Source organism: Mytilus californianus, unplaced genomic scaffold (assembly GCF_021869535.1).
Source record: "Mytilus californianus isolate M0D057914Y unplaced genomic scaffold, xbMytCali1.0.p SCAF_2, whole genome shotgun sequence".
Classification (NCBI taxonomy): Eukaryota; Metazoa; Mollusca; class Bivalvia; order Mytilida; family Mytilidae; genus Mytilus; species Mytilus californianus.
Window position 1 is genome coordinate 91,875,556 of NW_026262668.1, and position 24,120 is coordinate 91,899,675.

The 24,120-nt window shown below is 32.6% G+C and overlaps 1 protein-coding gene across 3 annotated transcripts in view; it reads right to left on the reverse strand.

The window, feature by feature from the left end:
- Positions 1–24,120, reverse strand: part of LOC127728462 (RNA-binding protein 45-like) — a 59,186-nt gene that overhangs the window by 6,426 nt on the left and 28,640 nt on the right. The window contains exons 10-13 of one of the 3 annotated variants that reach the window (XR_007994131.1): positions 21,397–21,646; positions 20,771–20,936; positions 10,501–10,607; positions 5,726–5,803 (exon numbers count right to left, since the gene is read on the reverse strand). Coding sequence is in view for 1 of the 3 variants with exons in the window: in XM_052235849.1 (XP_052091809.1) it covers positions 20,773–20,936; positions 21,397–21,646 (414 nt within the window). In the remaining 2 variants the exon portion in view is untranslated. Of the gene's footprint in view, positions 1–5,725; positions 5,804–10,500; positions 10,608–17,408; positions 18,757–20,770; positions 20,937–21,396; positions 21,647–24,120 lie in introns of those variants that run through there. The other 2 variants (XR_007994132.1, XM_052235849.1) reach the window with 2 other exon arrangements.

Consider the following 24,120-nt stretch of genomic DNA (forward strand, 5'->3'; position numbering starts at 1 on the left):
TTGCGTGTGTTATTACAGATACTTTCATGAGTTGTCTACTCTTTATTCCTTAAATTTTCTAAATCTGTAATAACATATGTTTGTTATTTGTAAAATTATTTCATTTATAGTGGCCTCTAGGGATCTCTTGAGACTTTGTGCAGAAACTAAATGCATAGCCTTGATAACTAATTTTTTAATTAAATTAATACATTTTTGATTAACCATGGTAAATCAATGAGACAAGGCTATTAAGGGATAAACTTAGCTGTGATAACAAGGCTCAGTTATTAAAGGAATTTAACTTATTACATAAGACACTTGGGAATTACTGAGAAACTTGCGCAGAACCTCATTACATGCTCTGGTCATTATTTCTTACAATAACTTAAAATACATTGTAATTAAGCATGATGTATGTCTGAGCAAATGCTTTGAAGTGATATAGAGAAGCTGTGATAACACCCTTTAGTTATTACAGGTTGCAATTCTGTAAATATAGACAATGCTATTTCCCATAGGAACTCTCTTTGCGGCTAAAACTGTGACACTTTTACTATGAAGTTTCGTGAAAAATAATATCCTAGAACGGAAAGTTTATATGCACTACTATTTTATTCAAAGGTCAAAATATAGGGCTGTGCGGCATATTTTCAACATTTATATGCCCTGAACTTCTAAGAGTTTAAACTTATACTAAAATTCTATACTACCCTTACCTCCATTTTTGGACCTACTAAGAATTAAAATTTAGGCGCTACCATGTTTTTCAATACTGGTTACATTCCCAAGTGATGTCTCTATGAAATGAAACACAGAGATCATAAATGGGAACCAGTACGTTAACAAATTAACATATCTATGAATATTATATATCTCCCCAAAAGAGGCGTGGTTTGAGAAACAGCTGTATTTACAAAGTGCAACCTATACAAACATTTATTCAAATAGAAAACTCTCTAAAAACACTTTTTCTCACAACAATACTTATTTATCAGAATTATAGCCTTAAAGAAATCACTGCATATACTCTAAGTTTCCTTTTACAGTACATTTTATACCCCTACCCCTGATTCAAGTTTTTAAAGAATTTGAAAACAAGGCTTTAATTATTGCCAGCTTACCCTATGTGCATGTTTTCTGACATGAACTGTCTAAAACCTGTTTGAAACTATTCTGATAACAAATTGAAAGCATTTTAAAATACTATAAATGTAATGTTTAGTAGTTAATCATTCCAACATTCAAGTTTATACAAAGTATCCAATCCTGCCTGTGTCTCCAGTCCACATCTTACTGTATGCCTATTTGTCAATGAAAGTTCACAATTTCTGCCTCAAATGGTCAGTTTAGAATTCATGTTACAACAGTATCATCCCTAACCATATATCTAACATAATTTAGTTAATATATGAACTAGAAGTGTTTAAACAAAGCCATATTTGCAAAAGGTGTATTTATGAAGATATCAGTCTGGTGCATAAATTCACTAAAAGTTTGATAGAAATGACTGCTTACATCTTATTTTTGCATAACTTCCTAGCACAGTTATTGTTTTTTTTACAAAAGACCTTTAAAATAATAAAATCATAGCATTTAGAAGTTAAATTATCTGTTTTATGACCCAGGGGGAGGCATTTTTCTCTGTTTTTTGCCCCTGGGGCCTCACATTTCCTAAATTTTTTCCCTGTTTCTAGCAATGTGGAATATTTGGTACATATTTAGGATAGAACACACTATTGTAAGTTTATTGAGGTCTTTTTGTAATTCTAGCTTGTACTTTTTATGCCGCAGTCACAAAAAAGCACATTTAGGTGTTACGGCTTACTTTTGGGTTATCGACAGGACAAAAACACCCCACCAAAATTTTTTAAGAAGGATCAATGAGTTGCAATGACTGCCAAGAGTAAATATAAGCACTTCTAAACAATTTGAATTACAAATAGGCATATATTATGAATTTATTTTAATTCAGGGCTTTAAGTAAACAATGCATACTGTAAACTGTGAATTTATGCTGACTCATCATAGTTTAGGCCCAGGATTTTCTCAATCTTCATGAAATATTTATAAAACTTCATATTTGAGTTAAATTCTTCAAAATCTCTGAGATAAACAAGATTTTGTGAAATTCTGTATGTTCTAATTTTTAACCCTATATAGGTTGCAATTCTGTAAATATAGACAATGCAATTTCCCATAGGAACTCCCTTTGCGGCTAAAACTGTGACACTTTTACTATGAAGTTTCGTGAAAAATAATATCCTAGAACGGAAAGTTTATATGCACTACTATTTTATTCAAAGGTCAAAATATAGGGCTGTGCGGCATATTTTCAACATTTATATGCCCTGAACTTCTAAGAGTTTAAACTTATACTAAAATTCTATACTACCCTTACCTCCATTTTTGGACCTACTAAGAATTAAAATTTAGGCGCTACCATTTTTTTCAATACTGGTTACATTCCCAAGTGATGTCTCTATGAAATGAAACACAGAGATCATAAATGGGAACCAGTACGTTAACAAATTAACATATCTATGAATATTATATATCTCCCCAAAAGAGGCGTGGTTTGAGAAACAGCTGTATTTACAAAGTGCAACCTACAGGCATATTTTTTCTGTAATAACATATAGGTGTACTATGCAAAATTGGCAAACTATGAACTGTTATATCTTTCAATAGTTAAGTATACATATAGACAAAAGTAATATCAATAGAACTTTAAAACATTTTAACTAAACTAATGATGTATATTGTCCCTTTGAAACATATAACATACATAAGTTATCACAGTTCTTTGATTTTTTAGTCCACAATAACAAATGTATGTTATTTTTCTGTAATAACCCTATAGAGTTATATCCCTGACTGATCAAAGAACCCCAAGAATTCAGTTTTTGATGAAATCAAACAAAGTTTAATTTTGGACCCTTTTGACCTCAATGTGGACAAAGTTGATAACGGGGCCCAAAAATCAAAAATCTAAATACATGGTTAGATTCAGCTTATCAAAGAACCCCTATATATTCAATTTTTGTTGAAATCAAACAAAGTTTAATTTTGGACCCTGATTTGGACCAACTTGAAAACTGGGCCCATAATCAAAAATCTAAATACATGTTTAGATTCAGGATATCAAAGAACCCTAAGAATTCAATTTTTGTTAAAATCAAACTAAGTTTAATTTTGGACCCTTTGGACCTTAATGTAGACCAATTTGAAAACGGAACCAAAAATTAAGAATCTAAATACACGGTTAGATTCGGCATATCAAAGAACCCCAAGAATTCAATTTTTGATGAAATCAAACAAAGTTTAATTTTGGACCCTTTGGACCTCAATGTGGACCAATTTAAAAACAGGGCCCAAAATCCAAAAACTAAATATACGGTTAGATTTAGCATATTAAAGAACCCCAAGAATTCAAGAATAAAACCCCATTGAAATTGGTCAAGAAATAAGCAATTTATACGAAGTATCTTCTTTTACACAATACTGTGCAATTAAATATTTCTTGCTATTGCGCAATACTGTACAATTGACAATTTCTTGCTATTGCGCAATATTGTGCTATTGGATATTTCTTGCTATTGCGCAATACTGTGCAATTGAAGATTTCTTGCTATTGCCCAATACTGTGCAATTGAAGATTTCTTGCTATTGTGCAATACTGTGCAACTGAAAATTTCTTGCTATTGCACAATACTTATTATATAATAATTTACACATCCTGTTTGGTGTGTATCTCCTACCATATCATTATCATTTGCTTTAAAATATAAATCAGAAATAACCAACTTAAAATGGAAAATTTTAAAAGAAAAAAAAAGGAAAAAGAAAAAAAAGGAAAAAAAAAAAAAAATCCCCCGCCCCAAATTTTTTGAACCCCCTTATGATTCATCACCCCCAAACTCAATCCCAGCCTTCCCTTTGTGGTATGGTACCTTGCAGTACAATTTCAGAGAGATCCATACACTTGAACACAAGTTATTGTCTGGAAACTAGAAAAATGTGTTTTTTGGCCCCTTTTTGGCCCCTAAATCCTAAATGTTTAGGGAAATTACACCCAAACTCAAACCCAGCTTTCCCTTTGTGATATGGAACCTTGTAGTACAATTTCAGAAAGATCCATACACTTACACACAAGTTATTGTCCTGAAACTAGAAAAATGCTTGTTTTTTGCCCCTTTTTGGCCCCTAATTCCTAAAATATTGAGGCAATTACCCCCATCATCAATCCCAGCCTTCCCTTTGTGGTATGGTACCTTGCAGTACAATTTCAGAGAGATCCATACACTTGAACACAAGTTATTGTCTGGAAACTAGAAAAATGCTTATTTTTGGCCCTTTTTTTGGCCCCCAATTCCTAAACGTTTCGGCAATTACCCCCAAACTCATTTCCAGCTTTCCCTTTGTGATATGGAACCTGGTAGTACAATTTCAGAAACATCCATACACTTACACACAAGTTATTGTCATGAAACTAGAAAAATGCTTGTTTTTTGCCCCTTTTTTGGCCCCTAATTCCTAAAATTTTGAGACAATTACCCCCAAAATCAATCCCAGCATTCCTTCTGTGATATGGAACCTTGTGGTACAATGTCAGAGATACCAATACACTAACACACAAGTTATGTCTGGAAGTTACAAAAATGCTTATTTTTGGCCCCTAATTCCTTTACTGTTGGTACCATAACCCCCAAAATCAATCCCAACCTTCCTTTTGTGGTATTGAACCTTGTGGTAAAATTTCATAGAGATCCATTCACTTAAACTAAAGTTAGAGTGCGAAAACCAATGTGTCTTCGGACGACGCCGGACGACGACGCCAACGTCATACCAATATACGACCACAAAAATTTTTTTGCGGTCGTATAAAAATCTAAATACACATTGCATATCAAAGAACCTCAAGAATTTAATTTTTTTTTTAAATCAAACAAGTTTAATTTTGGACCTTTTGGACATTAATGTGGACCCATTCAAAAAGGATGGCCCAAAGTCAAAAATCTAAATACACGGTTAGATTCAGCATTTTAAAGAACCCCCAGAATTCAAGACTTTGAATTAATCCACATTGAAATTGATCAAGAAATCAGCAATTCATACAAAGTATTAGAAAAGAAAAGTATTGTTTTTGCCCCCTTTTTCTAATTGGTTAGGGCCATAGCTCCCAAAATCAATCCAAACCTTCCTTTTGAGGTATTGAACCTTGTAGTACAATTTCATAGAGATCCATACACTTATACTCAAGTTATTGTCTGAAACAAGAAAAGTGCTTGTTTTTGGCCCCTTATTCCTGAACAGTTAAGACAATAACCCCCAAATTCAATCCCAACCTTCCTTTTGTTGTATGGAGCTTTCTGGTACACTTTCATACAGATCCATACACTTATTCTCAAGTTATTGTCTGGAAACCAAATGTCTTCAGACAATGACAACGATGACAACATCAATGATGATCATAACATTATACGACCACAAAAAAATTGCGGTTGTATAAAAACAAATATGGCACACATGAACCAATGAAAACCACTGAAATGGAAATTGATTGTTTGTTTGTACATTGTTATTTTGCTCATGCAGCCAGAAAAGACGTATGGAACATGTACAAAAACAAAAAGTTATGAATAAATGTCACGCAAAGTCACCTGTATTAAGAGCTGAAGTAGTTCCTGAATTCTGTAAGAACTTTTAAAACTTACTATACAATTGAGAAACATAATATACCAACCTTTACAATGTCTTGCTTCATGTCCAAATGAAGGGAACATTGTGTATTTGTAACATTTAAATATAATTCTGACTTAATCTGAAAAAGACAGTAGAAAAGTGTTGACAATAATTTCCTTAACTAGAATTCTTGTCTTTGATGTTTTATGGTGTTGACGAAATTATTTATTTTATCTGTAAAAGGGTAAGGCAGTAATTCATATGAGATTTTACATGTTAATCTGTACTGCAAATTAAAAGTAATACAGCCCATAAACAAAAGCAAATTTCTTTATATTTTTATATTATTATAAATGGATGTATTATCGGTTCAAGTCATTTTCAAGTTTTCGACTTTTCTACAATTTGACTAATATGCATATTGTGTGTTGTATGTTGCAGAAAATTATGTGACTGTTATTATAAGAATGAATAAAATCATGTTTCAAACTCTTGTCGAGCACAATTTTCATAACGTTTTTATTAATTCTTTCAAACACATTTGCAAAAAAGAATGAAAAAAACAGTTGAATATCTGGTCAGCTGGACTTCGATCTGCTTTCGACCTCGAAATTTCCTGGTACCAAGTACACAGTTTTGGAGTAGAACACAAAATCTTGTCTTTGTTAGCTCCTTGTTGGCATTTAAAATCAAAGCACCATATATCAGAAAAATTGTATCGTTGAAAATAAAGTAGTTATAATGTCTTTCATGTTGGGAAAGACCTTATAACTATTTTATTTTCAGCGATACAATTTTTCTAATTAATCAGAAAAACAATAAGGTCTTTCCAATGTTGGGAAAGACCTTAAAAAACCAATGTTTTAGATCAATTTTTATTATATTTTTGAAATTGATTGATTTTTGTTAGCTTAACATGGCATATTTTTGTAATGAATAGAGTAGAAACAACAGAGATTTTATATAAATACCTATAAGACAAATTATCTTAAATTATTTTGTTGTTCATTTTTTGGCAGTGCACAATGTTTTAACAAAAGTATTAATTGAAAACTGTCCAAGAGTGCACACACTGAAATGTCTCGCCTTCTTAACTGACCATTGATTTTATGTTGATAGTCCTAAATATAAAGCTTTACTAAAAGTATCACATAAACTTAACATGATCCAAGTAAATGAGGTCAAGGTCAGATAGACCAAACTGGAAATACATGTACACCTTACAATCATTCAATACACCAAATGTAATTGACCTATTGCTTATTTTCTAAGAAACAGACATAAACAGGAAAACTAAACATTGACCAATGAACCATGAAAATATAGTCACGGTCAGATGAACCATGCCAGACAGACATGTACACCTTACAATCAATCTATGCACTAAATATAGTTGACCTATTGCTTATAGTATCTAAGAAACAAACTTAACCATGAAAACTTAACACTGACCAATGAACCATGAAAATGAGGTCAAGGTCAGATGATACCTGCCAGACAGACATAATACACTTTACAATCATTCCATAAAACAAATATAGTTGACCTATTGGTTATAGTTTAAGAAAAACAGACCAAAACACAAAAACTAAACACTGAGCAATGAACCACGAAAATGAGGTAAAGGTCAAATAAAACCTGCCAGACTGACATGTACATTGTAAAATATTTCCATACACCTAATATAGTTGACCTATTGCATAAAACATTTTTTTTTATTTATTTATGTAGTATATAAAAAAAGACCAAAAACACAAAAACTTAACTTTAACCACTGAACCATGAAAATGAGGTCAAGGTCAGATTACACCTGCTAGTTGGACATGTACACCTAACAATCATTCCATACACCAAATATAGAAGACCTATTGCTTATAGTATCTGATATATGGAGTTGACCACAAAAACTTAACCTTGTTCACTGATCCATGAAATGAGGTCGAGGTCAGATGAAAACTGTCTGACAGGCATGAGGACAAAAGTCACAGGCTCGACAATAAAATCAGAATTTTCATTTTTTTCATGCAAAAGCATATCATGTCAAAACTGAAAATTTTGTCCAATCCATTTAGACTTATACATTTCCCTGTCTTTTACCAGCTCACCTGAAAATTTTCAATACCCTGGGTTATCAAATGACCTGTTTTCACCCATATTCTAGTGCCATGAGACCTCCAATGTCTAAAATGCTAAATTTTCCTCTGAAAAATAGCAAACTCAAAATTCTTCCTGGATAAGAAGTTCGATAATTAGCTCTCAATTGAATGATTTACAGCTATCAAAACATAATTTTTACACTATTTTGATTGAAAGGAAATAACAATTCTCTAATTATCTCATTAATTGTACCCCAGAAAGGTTGAAGCCAGTCAGGTTTGACATACAATTTTATGTCCTGATTTACAAAATTTCCTGTTTTCAAATGTCAATCATCCCATCAAAATCATTTGAAAACGATTTGAACCTCTGTATTCATAACTGATGCTACAAGTCCCTTAACTATTTAATCATTTATTTTCGTTATCACTTCAAATCAATGTGGTCTACAAATGTGCAGAGAATGTAAACAACAGTAACTGCTTCTTGCTCTTCCTCCTGTGTATAGGAGCATATTAGGTTTAGCTGATTTCTTATTATTATAGTTGGGGTTTATAAAATATAGTGTGTATGAAACAATTAGAAGGAAATGTTTTATATTGATATTTGATAATTTTAAATAATTTTCAGCAAATACTTCACAATTGTGAATATTTGTAGGAAACTGGTATCTATTTGTTATAGAATATTATAAAATTCCTCTAAATATTAAAATTCAACTGAAAAAACTTTGTACGTGTAATGACCTGACTTTTTCTTCCTCAATGCAGGTGATGACCTGCATTTTCATTTTCAGAGGTTGACAGGTATGGGGAAGTCCATTAAAAGTGACAAAATCAAACGCTATCAATCAACTGAACAAGTGAAAAACAACTGCCATATTCCTGACTTGGTACAGGCATTTCAGAAGAAAAATTCTCAGTAGTTTTCAAAAATTTCTTTAATTTTGTTGGGTCAAAAACAGGTCATAATGCCCCTACTTCTTTGGTCAAATTCAGATGAATGCTGTCAGATAGACATAGCTTACATGAATGTAATTTGTTCTTGTGTGAAAAGTTGGCAATCTGCATATTTTTATATTAATATCATTACACATGTAATACCTTACTGTGATTTCATCAACAACCATACCAACAACACAAAGTGTACCCATTACTGACCTAATCACTTAAATTTAACGCCGACTTGAGTTAGGAACTGACCAATGATAGATGAACATCTGTCAGATGTAATATATATCCATTCTATACGCAAGATGTGGATCACCTAGTTTTTCTATATTTAAAATATTAAGCTTTTAACAGTTGAGTTTATGCTATGACACCCATCAGATTTGCATACATTCTTTTGCATTCAGAATATTGCAGATGCAACTAAAAACAAGAGTGCACACGCTGAAATGTCTCGCCTTCTTTACTAATCATTGATATTATGTTGATAGTTCTAAATATTAAGCTTTACTACAACTATCACATAAACTTACCATGATCCATGAAAATGAGGTCAAGGTCATATAAACCAAACAAGAAATACATGTACACCTTACAATCATTCAATACACTAAATATAGTTGACCTATTGCTTATAGTTTCTAAGATACAGACTTAACCAAGAAAACTAAACATTGACTAATGAACGATGAAAATGAGGTCAAGGTCAGATGAACCATGCCAGGCAGACATGTACAGCTTGCAATCCTTCCATACAACAAATATAGTAGACCTATTGCTTATAGTAATAGAAAAACAGACCAAAACACAAAAACTTAACACTGAGCTATGAACCATGAAAATGAGGTCAATGTCAAATAAAACCGACCAGACTGACATGTACATCATAAAATATTTCCATACACCAAATATAGTTGACCTATTGCATATAGTATTAGAAAAAAAGACCAAAACTCAAAAATTTAACATTGACCACTGAACCATGAAAATGAGGTCAAGGTCAGAAGACACCTGCCAGCTAGATATGTACACCTTACAATCATTCCATACACCAAATATAGTAGACCTATTGCATACAGTATAAGAAAAACAGACCAAAACACAAGAACTTAACACTGATCAATGAACCGTGAAAATGAGGTCAAGGTCAAATGAAACCTGCGCGACTGCATATAGATCATAAAATATTTCCATACACCAAAAATAGTTGACCTATTGCATATAGTATTAGAAAAAAAGACCAAAACTCAAAAATTTAACATTGACCACTGAACCATGAAAATGAGGTCAAGGTCAGATGACACCTGCCAGCTAGACATGTACACCTTACAGTCCTTCCATACACCGAATATACTAGACCTATTGCTTATAGTATCTGAGATATGGACTTGACCACCAAAACTTAACCTTGTTCACTGATCCATGAAATGAGGTTGAGGTCAAGTGAAAACTGTCTGACAGGCATGAGGACCTTGCAAGGTACGCACATACCAAATATAGTTATCCTATTACTTATAATAAGAGAGAATTTAACATTACAAAAAATCTTAACTTTTTTTTCAAGTAGTCACTGAACCATGAAAATGAGGTCAAGGACATTGGACATGTGACTGACGGAAACTTCGTAACATGGGGCATCCATATACAAAGTATGAAGCATCCAGGTCTTCCACCTTCTAAAATATAAAGCTTTTAAGAAGTTAGCTAATGCCGCCGCCGCCGCCGGATCACTATCCCTATGTCGAGCTTTCTGCGACAAATGTCGCAGGCTCGACAAAAACCTACTTACCCAACACTGAATTTACAGTCTGAAGATGAAGGACCATCCAATTAAGTAGATCTGTTGATCACATCCAATGTCCAATGAACAGAGCTGCAGCCATTCTCTGTTGGATACTGAAATATGATAAATGTGTTTCAAAGATTCAAATCTAAGACAAGAAAGTTATAATCTAAGACCTACAACACTTTTCTTATTAACTTATCAGTATTTTGCAGCTAGCCCATCATACGAAATTAACTGTTCTCAATTTCAACTATTTTCTTTCTTCAAATTCCACTTAAAGCCAGCACTAGTGGGTTCCAGATGTATATCTTAATAGGATCATCTACCTTCAACTTTTGACAGGTCAAGCAACCATCTACATCATTTCAGGTTAGTTTGACTCTTAACAGGTCAAGTGACCATCTATGTATATTTCAGGTTAGTTTGACTCTTGAAAGGTCAAGAGACCATTACACTATTTCAGGTTAGTTTGACTCTTGACAAGTAAAGTGACCATCTATGTATATTTAATGTTAGTTTACTTTTGACAGGTCAAGAGACCATTTACTCATTTCAGGTTAGTTTTTGACAGGCATAGAAACAATCTACCTGGTATCAGATTAGTTTAACAGGTCAAGAAACCATCTACATGTTCTTCTGGTTAATTTCACTGGTTAAGAGGTCATCAACTTCATTTCAAATTAGTTTGACTTTTACAGGTAAAGAGACCCACCTACTGGTACCTACATTTCTGATTAGATTTACTCTTAACAGGACAAGGTGTCTCAGATCTATATATAAAATGTTGAGGGGTATATGTCAATGAGACAGCGATTCAATTACTGAAGTTTACAACAACAAAAAAGCATCTGCATGTCAATATACAGAAAAAAAGTGTGGAAAACTTATTTGCCGGACTGATGGATGGACAGACAGACAGACAGACAGATGGACAGAGTGCAAACCTAAAGTCCCCCTCGACTTCGTCTGTAGAGGACTAATAATGATCAGGGAAGGCATTGTTGGTACACACAAAGTTGTTAGTCAAGAACTATAATTTTTTGGGTTCTTTTAAGGGTGTATATCTTTTTGTTTTTTAGAGGATTGTACCAGTAGATTATTGATATACCAATTTGAGATAGGGTCCTCAACACTTAACTTTAAAGTTCCTCTAGAGCATAAGTGTATGGCATGGTAAACAATATGTACTGAAATTAACAACTTCAGGGTACCATACAACCTTCAAAAATGACCCAAACCTATACCATATTGTAAGCTCTGAGTGAAACCTATACCATATTGTAAGCTCTAAGCAAAACATATACCATATTGTAAGCTCAGAGCGAAACCTATACCATATTGTAAGCTCTAAAAGCCTCAGAATGACAAAATGTGAATCAATTCAAAAAGAAAACCAATGGCCTAAAAAGAAGAAAAGAAGAAAAGAAAAACCAAATCTGGCATACAGAACATGTTACATTTGTATGATTACACACACTTCAGTGTATTATACCAACATGAATTTTCAATGTGCAAGCTCACACATTGATGGTCCATTTGAAATCTAAGAGATAACCAGTTTGTGCTCTTATTCCTTAGGGAGCAACCTTTTAACCTCATGGGGAGGGGGGGGGGGGAATGGTTTTTTGTCTGAGTCAGAATTTTTTTTTCGCACAAAGCGCAAACATTTTTTTTAGTTTTTCAACGCTATCAATCAAATTATTTTTTTTCAAAATTTAACACTATAAAGTATGGGGAAAATCTGGATTCATAATATTTTTTTTGGTCATCTGCTTGACCACAATATTTTATATTTTTTTTTCATCAAATTGTGGATCAGATATTTTTTTTAGGAAAAAACCAATGAACTATCTGACTTGAATCTCTAACTTGTCAAACCCTGCATGCTAGGTTTCTAAGGCCTAACTGGTTGAAATCCAGAAGATTTTATCAACTTTAAGAAAAAGATTTAATTGTAACTCACAAAGCATTACTAGAAAACTTAAATGAAAATGGTCTTGAAACTCTTTCTCACACATTTGTTATAATTTTTTGCCTGTTATAGTCTGTAATTTGTTGACATTCTTCAATGTAAAGATGTAGCTTTATCATCACCTGGCAAAGAAATCGATTCAAACCACTGCTAGGGGGTCCATCTTACAAAGGCTGCACTGTGACTTTAGGATGAAGAACAGCCATTAAAACAGAAACACACAGTTGTATTACCCTTTATTGTTGCATGTGTTTGGAAATTTTCATTAATTTCCAATTTTACACATACATACGTATTTTTCCACATGTCCAAACTGACAAGTTTAATTTACATTTGGTTACCTTATTTGCAGGAGCAAATATTTCTATTTTCACTTAATTCATGAAAAATAAATAGGGAATGTGTCCATGGGACACAGATGCTGCCCGCGCTCGCATATCATATAAAGTTAAAACGGGACATAACTGAATAACGGTAAAAGTGACGCTACCCAAATTTGTACTTGATCTGAGTTTTGTGGTAATAAGTATTGTGTATAAGTTTCATAACATTTGGTTGAGGCTAACTTAAGTTAGAGAAAGGAAATAAAAAATTCAACAATTTTTCCATTTGTAAAGGGGCATAACTCTAGAACAGTTAAAGTGACACCACCAAAATCCAAATTTGAACTGCATTTTGTGGTAATAAGCATTGTGTATAAGTTTCATAACATTTGGTTGAAGTAAACTTAAGTTAGAGAACGGAAACAAAAAATTCAGCAATTTTTCTGTTTGTAAAGGGCATTAAAACGTTTAAACCCGCTGCATTTGTTTGCACCTGTCCTAAGTCAGGAATCTGATGTTCAGTAGTTGTCGTTTGTTGATGTGGTTCATAAGTGTTTCTCGTTTTTTATATAGATTAGACCGTTGGTTTTCCTGTTTGAATGGTTTTACACTAGTAATTTTTTGGGGCCCTTTATAGCTTACTGTTCGGTGTGAGCCAAGGCTCCGTGTTGAAGGCCGTACTGTGACCTATAATGGTTTACTTTTATAAATTTTGACTTGGATGGAGAGTTGTCTCATTGGCACTCATACCACATCTTCTTATATCTAATAACTCTAGAATGGTTTAAGTGACGCCACCAAAATTCAAACTTGATCTGTGTTTTGTGTTAATAAGCATTTTGTATAAGTTTCATAACATTTGGTTGAGGCAAACTACAGTTAGAGAATGGAAACCAACTTTGGGATGTACAGACGTATGTACGGATGGACAAGGGTAAAACTTAATGTCCCCTCCGCTACAGCGGGGGCATAAAAACAAGAGACTGTTATCTTAATTAATATAAACACAAGAATGCACACTCTGAAATGCCTCGCCTGCTTTACTTATCATGATTGTATCACATAAATTTAACATTATCAATGATCCAAGTATATGAAGTCAAAGTTAGATGAACCCTGCCAGACAATGTAAACTTTACAATCATACCATACATTTAATTATCTGAGAAACAGACCTAAAAACTGAACATTGACCAATGAACCATAAAATTAAGATCAAGGTCAGATAAACCCTGCCAGACAACATGTACACCATGCAATCATTCCATACACCAACTACAGTTGACCTATTGCTTATAGTATCTGAATAACAAACATAACCATGAAAACTTAATATTGACTAATGAATCATGAAAAGGAGGTCAAGTTAAGATGAACCCTGCCAGACAACATGTACACCATGCAATCATTCCATACACCAACTACAGTTGACCTATTGCTTATAGTATCTGAATAACAAACATAACCATGAAAACTTAATATTGACTAATGAATCATGAAAAGGAGGTCAAGTAAAGATGAACCCTGCCACTGCCAAACAACATGTACACCATGCAATCATTCCATACACCAAATACAGTTGACTAATTGCTTATAGTATCTGATAAACAAACATAACCATGAAAACTTAATATTGACTAATGAATCACAAAAAGGAGGTCAAGGTCAGATGAACCCTGCCAGACAACATGTACACCATGCAATCATTCCATACACCAAATACAGTTGACTAATTGCTTATAGTATCTGATAAACAAACATAACCATGAAAACTTAATATTGACTAATGAATCACAAAAAGGAGGTCAAGGTCAGATGAACCCTGCCAGACAACATGTACACCATGCAATCATTCCATACACCAAATACAGTTGACCTATTGCTATAGTATCTGATAAACAAACATAACCATGAAAACTTAATATTGACTAATGAATCACAAAAAGGAGGTCAAGGTCAGATGAACCCTGCCAGACAACATATACACCATGCAATCATTCCATACACCAAATACAGTTGACCTATTGCTTATAGTATCTGATAAACAAACATAACCATGAAAACTTAATATTGACTAATGAATCATGAAAAGGAGGTCAAGGTCAGATGAACTCTGCCAGCCCAACATGTACACCTTACCATCATCCCATACAAAAACAAGCATTCTGTGAGTATTGCATGGCAATACATAGTCCCCTAACGGTTAGAAATTCATTGTAATGGAACGAAATTCTAACTTGATCTATAACTTGTCATGGTGTAAACTACATAAAAATATCAAGTCAAAATCCTCAAGCATGACGAAAAAAACCGTTGAAAACTGATTAATTAAGATAATTTTCTATATCCAAAGACCATAACTCTGCACAAAATCATCAGAATTCAAAAATTCCAACTTGATCTGTAACTTGTCATGATAAAACTATATACTTATTATCAAATCAATATCTTCAAGAATGACCAACAAACCTACCACTAAATTCTTCAAACAATTTACCAAAGAATAGGAAAATAAAATGCTCTGCTGGGCACAGCTTGATATGACCGCAGAGGTCGAACCCTGAACAGTTGGGGCAAGTATAGACACAACATTCAAGCTTGATACAGCACTGAATTTGGATTGTGATTAAATATTTGACACAGCATAGGTTTCTGACACAGAATGAATGTGGTCTAAGAACTTAAAAAAATTTAATTCACCTATTCAAACCATATCATTATTATTTACTTTTATATATAAAATCAGAAATAACCAATTTAAAATGGAAAATTTTAAAGAAAAAAAAAGGAAAAAAAGGAAAAAAAAATCCCTCCCCCAAATTTTTTGAACCCCTTATGATTCATCACCCCAAACTCAATCCCAGCCTTCCCTTTGTGGTATGGTACCTTGCAGTACAATTTCAGAGAGATCCATACACTTGAACACAAGTTATTGTCTGGAAACTAGAAAAATGCTTGTTTTTTGCCCCTTTTTTTGCCCCCAATTCCTAAATTTTTTGAGGCAATTAACCCCAAAATCCATCCCAGCCTTCCCTTTGTGGTATGGTACCTTGCAGTACAATTTCGGAGAGATCCATACACTTGAACACAAGTTATTGTCTGGAAACTAGAAAAATGCTTATTTTTGGCCCCTTATTCCTAAACGTTTTGGGCAATTACCCCCAAACTCAATTCCAGCTTTCCCTTTGTGATATGGAACCTTGTAGTACAATTTCATAAAGATCCATAACTCTAGAACGGTTAAAGTGAGGCCACAAAAATTAAAACTTGATATGTGTTTTGTGGTGATGAGCATTGTGTATAAGTTTCATAACATTTGGTTGAGGCAACCTAAAGTTAGAGAACGGAAACGAAAAATTCAGCAATTTTTCCATTTGTAAAGGGGCATAACTCTAGAACGGTAAAAGTGACGCCACATAAATTCAAACTTCATCTGTGTTTTGGGGTAATAAGCATTGTGTATAAGTTTCATAACATTTGGTTGAGGCAAACTAAAGTTAGAGAACAAAAACCAATTTTGGGACGTACAGATGGACAAGGGTAAAACTTAATGCCCCCTCCGCTACGGCATCTGACAGCATCTGACAAATATATTATACAACAAAAACTTAACAATGAAAAAAGGTCAATGTCAGATGAAACCTGTCAGACTGACATGTACACCTTACAATCATTCCATACAATGTACACCAAATACAGCTAATCTATTATCTATAGCATCTGAGAAACAGACCAACAAAAACATAACATTGACCAATGAAACATAAAAATTAGGTCAAGATCAGATGAAACCTGCCAATGGCACATGTATACCTTACAATCATTCCATACACCAAATTTAGCCGACCTTTTGATTATGGTATCAGAGATATGGAGTTGACCCTGAAAACGTAAATTTGATCACTGATCCATGAAATGAGTCATTTCACCATACAAATGATATGTGATATTTGCATACTTTCCAAATATTGTTTAAATGATGATATTGATTTAGTGTTTATGTCACTTTATGTTTATGTTTACTTTAATCTCATCTACCCTGTCTGTATCAAAGCAATACTTTTCCTCCTGTTTCAAAGCCAGTACAATTAGATTTGGTATTTTCAAGCAATGCAAATTTATTTCCTTGTGTAAGTTATTGTTTACCTGTTGGTAGCTGGACTGTGCTGTTTTTTTAAACTTATACAGCATATGGTCTAGGCAAAGAGGGAGGTTTATGCACATATAAAACTGGTTTAACCTCTACACATTTTGTGCCTTTACCAAGTCAGGAAATCTGGCCCCATCTATTGTTCATGTTGTTCTTATTGCTTTGTATGTCTTAATTTTATTTTAGGAGTCAGGAATTTGTGGTTGGTTTTGTCTGCTTTGCTGTCATTGGCATACATTTGACAATAGATTCTGTAGGACTTTATTGAAGTTATCCCCCTCAGTTTTGTAACCTTTTAGATTTAAAAATCTGTGATTGAAATACAGGTCAAATTGGCTCAAACTCTTTATTTGGTTAGTATCTGCCCCAGATTCTGTATCACACATGCCCTTAATATTGGGCAAGTGCGAATTAAGTTGCAGTAATAATAAATATTACCCAAAATTTACTATGGTAATGATAAAGGTTTTAAAATTCTGAATATTTTATTGTATCTATGACTACAACAACACTGAAACAAAAAACATTAAGTATGATGATAGTAATGATTTTATACATGAATGATAATATGAACCAATTTTAGTAATGAGGTCCCATGTTTTAAAGTAATTCAAAATAATGTTTAAAACAAAATATGGTAAAGTGAAGAGTCTAAGTACATTTTCAGTATCACAATGAAAAGTTTTCAGGGCTGTTAGTTATAATTCCATCTACCCAAGGAAGGTTTGGTTTTAAAGTAAATCAAAATAAAGAGTGATATTCAGTTTCTTGTTGACCAGTTAAAAGATTTCAAAATTTCAAATATATCCAAATATAGAATTGTTTTAAGGTGACTGCCTTACAGAGGTATGTAATGTTTAAATGGGATAATCCATAAGTATACAATTACTTGTTTACATACTAATACCTTAATTACAACATGGAAAATAGTGCTGTGAGGGTTTCTGACTATTAAATGTTCATGAAACTATACAATGCTAAAAAGTTTAGATTTTTTTATGAAAATTCAATCTGTTTAAGTAAAATGAAATACAGCCAAAAAAAATGTAAAAATTTTAGATGGTAATTTCAATTTTTAAGTTACAATCCCTGAAAAGACATTCTTAGATGGTTTATTAAAAAAAAACAATATTCAGGAAATAGTACCCTTTAAAGAGAGATGATCTTTTCAGTTATGTTTTAACTGTAGACTGTATAAAAACGTGTGAACTAGCTCCTCTGGTAAAAAATATACATGTCTATTAAACCATTGTGTGAATGATAGTTAAGAATGGAAATATAACACAAAAGCACAAATTTAAATGTGTTTCAGACATAAAGCTATGGCACTTTATATAAAACTTAATTAAAATTTGATTCAATAATACCCATTGATGTTGTCTATGAGGTTAACATATTAAAATGTACATTTTCTCCAATTTTTGCACCTAGTATGAACTTTTTCAAATATAAAATTATAATTTTAAATCTTGGAAAAATTTGATTGTCAAGTCAAAATATTTTGTCAAATTTCTTTTGATAGCAGTTACGTGTAATTTTTATTTGGATTATATGTGTCTTCATGGTAAAAGAAGTCAGTAGCCTTCTGGATGTCACATTGGTCATGTATTGTAAAGTATTGTAGATCATCCTCTTCAGTATTGTGTCTGATCTTTTAGTTTGTCTGTATACAATATATATCTGTCAAGTGGTGAAGTCTCTATTGTCTTGATACTCAATCATAAACTATTGTCGGTTCATCATTTTATGTCCAATGCTGTGAGTCAGTAGGTTAAAAGTCTTAGTCTCTTCCTCCAGCTGTCATGTAAAAATGTCTGTGGAAAAAAAGCATCAAAATATGAAATATAAATGTAATAATTATCTATTGTAAGCATATAAAATAATGAATAAAGGGCTAAGCCTGGCATAATATGATATAACTCACAGCAAATTAACGCAGGTGGTTTTTAAAGACAAATGACGACATGAATGGCCTAAAATCAAATACAAACAAGAATCTGTGTCATTAGGACACAGCAACCAGATTGTACTGTATTTCTATGTTCAATGAACCATGAAATCGAGATCAAAACCCTCGTTTGGCATATAATTCAAATAGTTCATATCATAATGAACATGTGTACTAATTTTAAAGTTGATAACCACAACTTTATGGAAAACTACCGTAACCAAAATCTTTACATTGTGAATGTACTTATATTCACAATATCACATTTCTATGTTTAGTTAACCATGAAATTGTAGTCAAAACCCTTATTTGGTATATATTTGAATAGTTCATATCATAAAGTGCTTAGTTTTAAGTTGATGTGACTAAAATTTGAAGTGTAAACTATCTTAATCACAAACTTAAACCTATACAGGATGGAGGGACAAACTGACTGACGGAATATAGGATGAAGACACAGACCAGAAAACATAATGCCCGCTATCTTAGGCAGGGCATATAAAAATCGAGTTTTTTAACCAGTAATAAATATACACCTGTACCAAATTTGATGTGTACAACATATGTATCTCATATCATATTGCAGGTAATCTCAATCCCGAAAGTTTAAATGGTCTATTACACTCAAATCAATCTAACCATGCAGACTAAATCATGTCTTGTAGAATTGGAAAATCAGCTAGAGATCTCTACATGAATGAGATCATCAATGGTTTTTCTAGTATTTCATATTTGTTAATTTGATTTAATAGTGTAGGCCATTATAAATTACTGTGCAACCCAGCTTTTAAATTTTGAACCACAGCTTCTTCAATTTTCTTTCCAATTGTCCCTAGTAAAGTCTTTCAGTCTATTTTCGAGGTAAATTAAGTTCTTTTCTATTTTGTCCCAGAAAATGTATCTTGTACATATATTGTGAACCTGGCATCAATATTTTAAAGCAAAATCATACCAATGTGTCAATGTCAATATATTATTTAAAATCATTTAAAATTATAGATTTTCTTTGTTTTAAATATCTTGGCATTTTTTTTTTATGTCCTCCATATTTTTGTATTAAGTTTCGTATCTGGAAATATTGATAACATTATATCATAAATAGTTATCAATATCCTAATGGTCTGGAAATATTGATAACATTATATCATAAATAGTTATCAATATCCTAATGGTCTGAAAACTTATATGACCTGGCTTAATCAAGACAATGTTAGAACACCAATACTGTCATAACTCAAGAGTATTGACAGATCATATCTATATACACATATATGCTCATATTGCCTGGATCATCTTGATAAGGCTATTACATTATAAAATATTTTTTTAAAGGATAGCTCACGCAAAGCACAAAAAATAAATGTGAAGAAATAAAGATGACAATACGTGTACCATTATTCAGTCACATGATTTTTTGTAGTTCAATAAAATCCTTTTTATTTTCCTTATATAAACATTAATTATAGTGGTGATAAAAAAATCATTTCTTACACTACCTGTAAAAATGCTCTGAAGTCAGAAATGTATTTGAAATACTAATTGCAACAAGTTAATAAGATCAGCCTAGATGTTTTCTATTCAATTCATATGATATATAAGTCACTTCATAAGTACAAATATCGTGTTCTTCTAACTCAAGTGTACTAACTTCATATTAACTTCAGTTCTGACCATTAACTATTTTTAGGTAATCAATGACAGAAACAATTCACAGTACATAAGTATGGTTACAGATAACAACTTATAAGTAAGCCCTTTTACAGCAGATTAGTTATGTCAGCAATGTGAACACTGCTTAAAAAGTCTTTTAAGTGCTTTAAACAAGAATCTAGTGTGAATAAGAAAACAGTGCATTGACAAGATGTACAAGGGCATCTTACCTTCAGGTTCTTTGTTTTTTATATGGTTCATCATCAAAATCTTTTCTTGTAGGTTCTGCTTCAATGACTTTCAACCGATTTCCTCCAATGTTTTGTCCATGTAATAATTCTATAGCTTTCATAGCAGACTCTATGGTTGCATACTTAGCATAACCATAGTTTCTTGCTTAAATGAGAAAATTTGTTATACTTAAAAGTCAATATAATGATTTCAGTTTAGTGATGTTACTCTTATGCCATTTTACAGCTCTAGATAAAACTAGAACTCTCTTCCTTAATATTTATTAAATTGACTTGGACACCAAATATTTCACTTACTATTTTATACAGAACAAACATTACTAAATGAAAAGATGTTTACCTACCTATTATAATACTGAATTGTCACAATTTAAGCAAGGTCATCTATTGTGTCCATATTTAGGACAGAGAGGGACAAAAATAATGACTTCCTCATCAATTAGATATAAAATTAAATGAGACTGCTTTTTGGATAATAGTAATCCTGTATTAAGTGAAAACATCTTTATCTTTTCAAAACGGTGTGAGCATAAAATGACTGGTACGACTCTATCATGAGTTGTAACTTGAGCATAAGAAAATCAAAAGATTTTGTTTAACCTTACCTGGTAACAAATATACATCTATCAGATTTCCCATTCTACAGAATGCATCTCTTAAAATCTTCTCTGGTGTTCCTGACGGCTGACACACAATAAACAATCTTTTTGCAACAGGTGTGTCATCAGGTAACATCTTTTTAGGAGGGGGTAGGGGTATGGGACAGTACCCTACCCTCTCAGTATCTTGAGAAGCTTGCTGTCCACCCAAAACACGATCTGGATTAATTCCTGCATTTTCTAAGATCAAAGCTGCCTGAAAAATTCAATGTCAAAATAAAATTAAGAAACATTTCATGTCAGCCATAATAATCAAATAATTATTATTATGTACTATTTCTGGTACATGGCTTTAACATTTTAAGAAAATGGCCTAACATGTTTATTTTGATGTCAAAGTGTGTCCATTACATAAATTAATAAAAATTCAAACAGGCTCCTAAGAGCCTGCATCACTCACCTGTAAACAATTGAAATAATGGGCAAAAGCTCAGAAGTTAGTAAGAAGTCTTTTATAGGGGGTAGCCAACAGTCTGTGTCATATTGGCATTCTTACGATCTCTTTTGCTGTTAAACAGTTTCTATCTATCTATTATACTATTGAAGTTTATTAGGCAAATATTCAACAAGAGGCTGTCAGAGTGACAGCAAACCGGATTTTCCTGCAGAGGTCGAACCCTGAACAGTTGAGCAAGTATGGACACAACATTTAAGCTTAAAACAGCTCTGAATTTGGATTGTGATTGAATATTTGACACAGCATAGCAGTGATCTGGAAGGATTTTTTCTCTATGGGCCCAGGGCCCCCCAAAAATAAATTCAATGGGCCATTTTTAGAATTAATGGGCCATGTTGTCAAATGAGTGGGCCATTCGTTTACAATAAAAAAATTAAATTAAAAAGTGTATATTTCACTGTACTAACAAGTATGATTCTAATTAATATCATGGATATTGTTCCTGTGATTTTGTAATTTCAATTTCAATGAATATACAATAACTTCTTCCAAACCGGGCAATATTTACGAAAACCTTTATTTACAATGTTAATACTGGTACTGTTCCCTTGTTCATGTTCATGTTTTTTTTTACATTAAATTTGGGTCTTCGTCGATACCATACTTATTCCAGACGTTCCGTATTAGAGGACGTTTCTGGCATTTCCTCTGCACTTGTATTATTATTACTTCATCACGATGACAAGAATAACAGTAGAGAGCAACGTTAATTGATAAGACACAACAACAGTTCGCTGAAGGCATGTTTACAAAATGTCAAAACGAGCCAAAGACCCAAAAAATTCACAAGGACAGTTAAGCCCCTTTCATGGAGACAAATACTATGCTATTAATAAAAAGGCTTTTGGATTTTTCAATCGAAATAATAGCAAGCTTACTTAACAGATTATAATTAGAGAAGAATTCTCGCCTGTACTAGCCAATTTTCACAAACTTAAAGTTGTTTATAAAAAATTATATCATGAATGATGGTTAATTACATTTTTGGGTAATCAGTCATACCGCATGTTGCTATTATTACCATAGGAAAACACCCGAGACTTCCCAAAAATATATAGGTGCTCCTATCATTGGAGTAAACACTACACAGTTGCGTACTCACACATGGCGACAGGAAATACGATCGGAAATCCATTTGACGATATCTCAACGTTTCAAAACGAAGTGAAAAAATATCATGCGCCACGCGGGCGCTTACATTTGTCACTCTATGTGACATTTCTGGTCGATAAGCGCAATTGGCGCAAGGCGCACGTCCTTCCCGATCACTGGCATAGGTTTGTGACGAAAAATAAATGCAGTCAAAGAACTGAAAAATTTGAAATCGGACATTTACCTATTATGGTCCAATATCCAAAATCGAAGTACATTGTTAGAATCAGCATATAAAAGAACCCCAAGAATTCAATTTTTGATGAAATCAAACAAAAGTTTAATTTAGGACCCTTTGGACCTCAAGGTGGTATTATCTAATTAATAATGAAAATAAATACAGCTTTAGATTCAGCATTTCAAAGAACCCTATATATATTCAATTTATGTTGAAATCAAACACAGTATAGTTTTGGACCCCGATTTGGACCAACTTGAAAACTGGGCCCAAAATCAGAAATCTAAATATATGTTTATTAATAGACAAACTTAGCTTAGTTTTTAAAGGAGTTCGCTTCATGAAAAAAAATATATAGCATTGAGAAAATATGTTTATACAGAATACCAAAACAAACCTACGACAAAATTCTTCAAACAATTTATAAGGAGAAAGGAATAAAAAAAAAACCAAAATGTCATTTATCATTAATACAATATCTATTAAAAATCTATAAAACTTATCTGTAATTATCTTCAAAATGTCTAATAATGAACAGTAAATTTTAAAACTTTATTTATACTGTCCTACAGATCTTATCATCAACACTTAGACAGGAGAAAATTTTCAAATAAATCTGTCACTCCAATTATAATTGTGTGATAAGATATTTACCAGATGCTTTGTTATCTGATAACAGGTGAAAATTATTAAAAAAACACTTGGTGTAATCAAACTTTATATATATAACTAGATATCATTGAGATGGGAGCCATCTCTGTGGGCCCCGCTGTGAATAATGTGTGGTAAAAAATTTGTATCTTTATCATTGGACATGGGATTGTCATCTGAAACCAAAGTTTTTGACCTTGACCTTTGACCTAGGAAGTTGTACATAAATTAT